Below are 6,974 nucleotides of genomic sequence, written 5' to 3'. Positions count from 1 at the left end.
GGGGGATCGAAATTACAACATTTCCTGTAGTTTTCAAAAGCCTCGGGGAAAACCAATATGCTTAGTAAAAGTTATAGTAGTTTCTGCAATTAAAGGCAATGAACCACCTTGAACACAAGATTGCATAGCTGCTGCTACTGTATTGTTAAAAACTTGAGCTGCATATTTGACCTTCATTTTTTGAAATGGTCCTGGATTGATGTGTGTTTCAGATAACTTGGTTGCAAGCCGATTCCAGCCTTGATCCGATTTATAAAAGTCAACAAGATATTTTTTCTCAGTAGTACCATTTAAAAAAGTTAAACTATACTTGAAAAAATTATTTCTTGTTGACTTTAATAGATGTGGTACATGGATACATAATAAAATTTTTGGCCATTAACATAAAAAAATGGACGTTCACATAACACATTCATTGTTTTGGAAAAACTAGTAAAATTTGATCCTTGATCGCTTGTTAATACTCTAATATTGAGTGATGTCTTTTGAATACGACTGATGACAGCAAAGATGGTATTTTGAAGGTGAATTCTAGTACAGCTTTTGTTAATAAAAAAATATGCAATAGGTTGCTTTCAATCATAATTTATGCTTCTCAACATAAAACAGAGTACATGCTTTGCTGGTTCGTATGTTTTTCTGTCATATGAATTATTAAATCCTACAATATAACAATATAATCTTGAGAAAGATTATAAAATAAATGTGATTTGATTGAAATCTCGTCAATGCATAAAACACAATCCTTTGCATCATCTTTTAAATTACTGATCTTCAATTCCATAGTTTCGAAATGATGTCATTTAATCCAGGCACTATATTAATCTTTTCTGTGACTCTGCGTAATGTTCTTGGACTTGGCAATTGTAATACAGTCAACTCGCGATATAACGAATATCGATATAACGAAAATCTTGATATAACGAATAAAACTACCGGTCCCTTGAAAATATCGCGGTATAATATAATTTCGATGTAACGAACTTTCGATATAACAAATTTTTTTCTCGGTCCCTTGAAATTCGTTATATCGCGAGTTGACTGTAATGATTTTAAAAATGTGTACACACACGGACAAAAAAAATATATAGTTAGTGCCAACTACTTAATTTGACTTGAATAATGGTAGCCCTGAGGTTTTCTCTTACCCATTTCAACATACTGTTTTATAACCATGCACATGTTAGGAGGTAAATGTGCTTCAACTACTCTGTTAAACAATTCAACTGAAGTCACGTCTATTGCATTTGCACTATTTTTCATAGTTACTTCTTCACTCAACGCATTAATTTTCTGTTCTAATTGTTCGTATTTATTTTTAATTTCTCAAAGTTCAGCTCTATACTTTTTCTTTCTTGGGGTATGTAATGAGAGAATTTGTATAGTTTGAGTAGATGAGGAGATCGAACAATCAGCAGAATATGATGAACTTGGAGATAGTGAACCTAAAAAAAAACAAAATATAAATACTAAATATGCAAATAAAATAAACTGTTTGTAGTTTTAATTCAGTGAATTATTTCTATTTTATTTTGATCTATAATAATATAAAATTATATCTATCTTATAATACAACTGAACTCCGGTAAGAACATTATCAATTTATATCAATGCTGGGCATTAACGAGTAAAAAAGTTAAAATTAATTTTATTTTAAATTTTTAACCTAACTAGTTAATTTTCACTTTTCATTACCTAGACTTTTAACTTACTAAATTTCTTTTTTAATTAACGTGAAATTAACGAATTAATTTTTCATTTGAAGAAGTTACTTAAGTTAATTTATTTTGTTTTTCATTGTATTGTATTCTATTTCAGTCTATGTTTAACTTAATTTTAGGTACAACAGTACACTTATCTATTAAGCATCTGTCTTTAATAGTCTACCATATTATGATTTTAACGTCAACATGACACCGGTGTTTCATTACAATGCTCAAATTATTTTTCTATACAACCTATATTCAAACATTTTTAAATAACTATCTACTATATACAAAAGTAAATAGTCATTGTATAATCCTTGTCATTTTGAACAATATATAATTATGTCTGTTCCAATAATTTATATACATTTTTACAACAGTAAAAATATATCATATTATATTATAATACTAATAAAGTAGGTAATAATATTTACATAATGACAAAAACTTACAAGAAATATAAATTGACTCCTTTTGTTTTGTTGGAGTACTCGTGGCAACTGAATTATTAAATAATAATGGATCTGATATACTAGTATCAACACATGAAGCTCTGCAACTATGTTCTTTAATGATCATTGCTATAAAAAATAAATAATAATCAGTTAAGTATAAAATATGTAATATGTAAAATTATAATTACACAAATCGGTAGGAACAGCAGTAGGCAATAAAACTGTTTTATTAGGATTTGAGTACATTTTGTCCTCAAAATAGTCTGAACACACCCGATGGTGATCTGATGATTTTCCTAATAAGTCTTGACGACTGCAATTTATCAGCCAATTCTTACGACTAAATTTATAAAATTATAATTAGATATGTAAGCATAATATATTATAATTTATATACATTAGTGACAGGCTAGGTTAAACTTACCGTAATTCATCTTTAGGTACCTTAAATAGTTTGTACTTCTGCAAAGTCAACTTACTAGAATTATTGCAATCTTTCACAATGCATAAATTCACCATGATGATAGCACAGAATAAAACAGTTAGTTTGAAAAATATAAAATTTCGATCAAACAAACAAATTCAAAATACAAAAACAGCGTTAAGGTCTTAAGTGCAAAGGAGTCACGAGTAAACGTTACAAACGGCACGGACAGACCAAACAATAAACATAAATTTGTAATCACAATAACGTAAAAATGTGGTACTTATCATTACCACAGAATATTCTATGACCACGATTTAAATATAGATAGTTTAAATAAAGATAGTATCTTAAATCGTGGCCACGATGTAGGTTTTACCTACATCGTGATCGTGGCTATGACCGATTCTCTATTATCGGCCCGCCGTCAAAAAGTGTCCACCCTCTGATAACACGGATTAACAGGACTGATTACGCTTATCAGCAGAAGATCTGACCCCTTCCCGATTTGTGAGGAATTTGTTGTTTACTTCTCGTTGTAATCATGCAATAATATTGTGAGTCGAATTCAAAATTCAACGTTTATTTTATTAATTATAGACTTTAATAGTATTTAAGTATTAAACCATTACTTATTGTGTAAATCCGATGAATTGCTTCATGAATGACTTCAAAGCATGATCTGTTTTTATTTTTTTTATTTGTAAAACTCAATAAATTATGGAAATTAAAAATACCCGATTTTTAAAACAATCATTTCCTTCATTTAGATGTATGCTACGATGTGTACAATAATATTATGATAATGTACCTGTTTTTTATTTCAATTTACAACAGGAAAATGTGACACATAAATACAAATTAATTTTACTGTCGACGATTGATTCAATCGTTTTGATTGGGATTACAATTTAAATGTTTTAATCATGTCTGATGCCTGGCAAGAGATTCAAGCTGTGAAAAGCAAACGGAATTCACTGCGAGAAAAACTTCAGAAGAGAAAAATAGAGCGGCAAGTTATTCTAAATGAGGCATCTGATAAAATTGTTCCTAGTAAGTGTGAACTAGATATGTCAGTATGATTCAGTGTTGGTAATTTATAATAATTAAATTTACAGGAGGATCTTTATTGCCAAGTACAAGTAATGCAGAAAACGAATCAGATTTTGATTGGAGCAAAGTAGGCGGTGAACGTGTATTACTTGAAATACTTGTTGATGTATCAGTTAATCTTCCAATCACATCTCATCAATTAGTGACTGATCTTTTAAAAAAAGATTCTACTTACATATCACATTCATCTGTTGTTAATTTGCTACTCAAATTTGCTGCACAAAATCTTATAAGGTTTTTTTTGTTTTATTAAATTCCATTTTATAATATCTCATAATATTATTTATTTAGCTTAAAAAATATTACAATTGATGGCCAGCAAGGTTTGAAAGTATTAACAGCTGAACATTCAAAACTGCTTGCAATGACTAATAGTTTATCATCAGAGGTTGATTCAAATTTGTATCTTGAAAAATCTCGCTTACTGATAGAAGATAAAATCAAACAACTTGAATGTAAATCACATTATTTTTGTTACACAGTATGTTATATAGTGGATAACTATGAACTTAAACAATTTTCAGATGAAGATATTGATGAATGTTTAAAAAATCCAAAAGTACAAAAGTTATCAGCTGATTTTAAGAAGTCTGATGAGTCTGATGATGACATTATGGTGAGTAGAATGTGAGAAAAGTGTAGTTTACCATGTACCTCGAGAATTAAAACGACTTAGGAATTTTACCAACTTTAAAATGGTAGTGAAATCAGAAATTGTTACTCGGACTTTGTTTTGATATTATAGCCATTTTAAATTCATGTTGAGAATCATCCTTAACATTTGTTGATAGACGGTGTCTAGATTTCCGAAAAATTATAATAATTAGACAAGTTCTATTGATATGATGTTGCATCATAAAGTAATTTCATAATTTCAACTTAAATTAATGTCTTCATTTGGTATTAAACCCCATTGTTGTAATTATTTGTTTAATACATTACTAATTATTATAAATTTTTTTTTTTTTTATTGTTTTGCACTCTAATTAATTGAATTGAGAAAATATATTTAATTATCCATTCTATGGTCGATATCAGATACCAGTTTTGAATTATCTTCCTATTAGATTTTCCTTACCCCATCGTAATCATTTTTCTTGCTTGGTAATTTATACTATTGTAGATTAATCATAATCAAAATGAAGTCCGAGCAACACATTATAATTGACTATTGTTCTTAATTCAGGGAGATGAAATATGTAAGTTCAAGTAATTTTAATTTAATTTCTTGAGTAGCAAGGTATACTTGATCCAAATGTAATTTGTTAAGTAATAAGTAAAATTCATTAAGTAATCAAAATGCTGTTTATAATATGCTGGTTTAGTCCCTTATTTCAATGCCTTCCATTAGAGAAAAAGAAATTAAAAAAATTAGTGAAGAAATAATGGAACTGCTTACAAAACAAACAGTTAAAGAGAAATCTTTATGTGAAAAATTTCGATCTAAAGGAGGTAAAGATATCAAGCATTATAAAAAAATTAATAACCCACAGTTAATACTAATAGATATTTTTTTATAATAGGAACACATGTTATGGAATTTTGTCCACACGGCACTCGATCAGATTGCATGGAAGGACATGTTTGTAAAAAGCTTCATTTCAAAAAAATTATCCAAATGCATACTGATGAAACTTTAGGTGATTGTTCTTTTCTAAACACTTGTTTTCACATGGATACGTGTAAGTAAGTATCAATACATTTTATGCTGATATATTTATAAAACTTAATATAATTACTTATTAGAAGGTAATATTATAATGTTGACATATCAGATTATAAATACATTTATTGGTAAATATTCTAGGTATTACAGTGAATAGATTAACGCCAGATGCATATATATTTGTCAGATGAGCTATTATTATATAATATACATTGGGTGTTGGTAAAATTGTATGGTATTAGACATTAATTTTATACTTGTATATGTGAAAGAATATAATAAGAATTTATCACAAATGGCCTATTTCTTAAGATTTTTAATGGGGCTTTTTCTAAACTGTTAGAAACTTGTTATCATTTAAATAACTTATTTCTTATATATCTTTGTTTCATTTTAGTATTTACCGATATTAAGCTTATTATCTATAGAGTTAAATATTATCCCGGATATAATAGTGTTTTTCAGTTCATCTGTCATACTCATAAACTCTTAACTTGTACTCTTAATTTTGTTTATTACCATAACTGATTAAAAATACTATAAATATTTGTTATTTATTAGTATTTACTTTACTATTTAAATATTTGATTTTGTATAAAAATGAATAAATAAATTACATAATATGGATAATAAATATTTAAAAAAAAATTATTTCTTATATCTTGTAAAATTGTGCTATTTACTTCCTATAGATATGTTCACTATGCAGTTGATGGTGTTACTAGTAAAGTGAATTTAGTAAACGCCCTTAATAGTTTTCCATCCAAAACAGGGTTGATTAATGGTAAGTCTGAATTGCTTCCATGTCAGTGGATTCAGTGTGATTTGAGGTTTATGGATTTCACTTTTTTAGGTGAGTAATAAGTCAATATTCAATTATCAAGGACATAGTCTGTCTGATTTATTAATTTTAGTCTTCATACATTGTTGTGTAATATAGGAAAATTTGCCGTTATTATGGCTGATCCCCCATGGGATATTCATATGGAACTTCCTTATGGTACATTATCTGATGATGAAATGCGGCGATTGGGTATTCCACAATTGCAGGATGAAGGACTTATATTTTTATGGGTTACTGGACGGTAAGCTTAGAGCATAATAATTGCATTAACTGTATTCAATTGTTACCGTTGTAATAACATCATTTTTTTAAAGAGCTATGGAGCTCGGCAGAGAATGTCTAAAATTATGGGGTTATGAACGAGTAGATGAGATAATTTGGGTGAAAACTAACCAGTTGCAAAGGATAATAAGGACTGGCCGAACAGGTCACTGGCTGAATCATGGCAAAGAACATTGTTTGGTAAGTTATTTAATATTTATGAACTATAATGTTTGCCCTACATCTAGTGATACAAATTAAGTGAGACATATTGTATATTTTTAAGGTTGGCAAGAAAGGCAACCCTCCCAGTTTGAACTGTGGTTTGGATTGTGACGTTATAGTTGCTGAAGTACGAGACACTAGTCACAAGCCTGATGAAATATATGGTATTATAGAACGATTGTCACCCTTTACTAGAAAAATTGAGTTATTTGGACGGTCTCATAATATTCAACCCAACTGGTAAGTTTATATTTTGCTATCAATCGTATTATTTAATTTT

The 6,974-nt window shown here is 28.5% G+C and overlaps 3 protein-coding genes across 3 annotated transcripts in view; 1 reads left to right on the top strand and 2 right to left on the bottom strand.

The window, feature by feature from the left end:
- The window catches only part of LOC103310236 (histone H1-II-like), a 2,464-nt gene extending 1,201 nt beyond the window's left edge, over nucleotides 1-1,263 (bottom strand). The window contains exons 1-2 of the mRNA XM_008187819.1: nucleotides 1,149-1,263; nucleotides 54-239 (exon numbers count right to left, since the gene is read on the bottom strand). Coding sequence (XP_008186041.1) covers nucleotides 54-239; nucleotides 1,149-1,263 — 301 coding nt within the window. The remainder of the gene's footprint in view (nucleotides 1-53; nucleotides 240-1,148) is intronic.
- On the bottom strand, nucleotides 1,004-2,944 carry LOC100569671. Its single transcript, XM_003246469.4, has 4 exons — nucleotides 2,586-2,944; nucleotides 2,350-2,501; nucleotides 2,159-2,287; nucleotides 1,004-1,445 (listed from the first exon to the last, which is right to left on the bottom strand). Exons 1-4 carry the CDS (start codon nucleotides 2,678-2,680, stop codon nucleotides 1,327-1,329), a joined length of 495 nt encoding a protein of 164 aa, XP_003246517.1. The 5' UTR covers nucleotides 2,681-2,944; the 3' UTR covers nucleotides 1,004-1,326.
- Nucleotides 2,945-2,986: 42 nt separating this feature from the next.
- LOC100159080 (N6-adenosine-methyltransferase catalytic subunit) overlaps nucleotides 2,987-6,974 on the top strand; it is a 4,213-nt gene continuing 225 nt past the window's right edge. Inside the window, exons 1-11 of the mRNA XM_001945477.5 lie at nucleotides 2,987-3,142; nucleotides 3,423-3,638; nucleotides 3,704-3,932; nucleotides 3,990-4,153; nucleotides 4,223-4,314; nucleotides 5,024-5,150; nucleotides 5,222-5,384; nucleotides 6,057-6,217; nucleotides 6,305-6,449; nucleotides 6,523-6,670; nucleotides 6,756-6,934. Coding sequence (XP_001945512.1) covers nucleotides 3,512-3,638; nucleotides 3,704-3,932; nucleotides 3,990-4,153; nucleotides 4,223-4,314; nucleotides 5,024-5,150; nucleotides 5,222-5,384; nucleotides 6,057-6,217; nucleotides 6,305-6,449; nucleotides 6,523-6,670; nucleotides 6,756-6,934 — 1,535 coding nt within the window. The 5' untranslated portion in view covers nucleotides 2,987-3,142; nucleotides 3,423-3,511. The remainder of the gene's footprint in view (nucleotides 3,143-3,422; nucleotides 3,639-3,703; nucleotides 3,933-3,989; nucleotides 4,154-4,222; nucleotides 4,315-5,023; nucleotides 5,151-5,221; nucleotides 5,385-6,056; nucleotides 6,218-6,304; nucleotides 6,450-6,522; nucleotides 6,671-6,755; nucleotides 6,935-6,974) is intronic.

Source organism: Acyrthosiphon pisum, chromosome A3 (assembly GCF_005508785.2).
Source record: "Acyrthosiphon pisum isolate AL4f chromosome A3, pea_aphid_22Mar2018_4r6ur, whole genome shotgun sequence".
Classification (NCBI taxonomy): domain Eukaryota; kingdom Metazoa; phylum Arthropoda; class Insecta; order Hemiptera; family Aphididae; genus Acyrthosiphon; species Acyrthosiphon pisum.
This window is presented reverse-complemented; position numbering and strand designations above follow the sequence as displayed.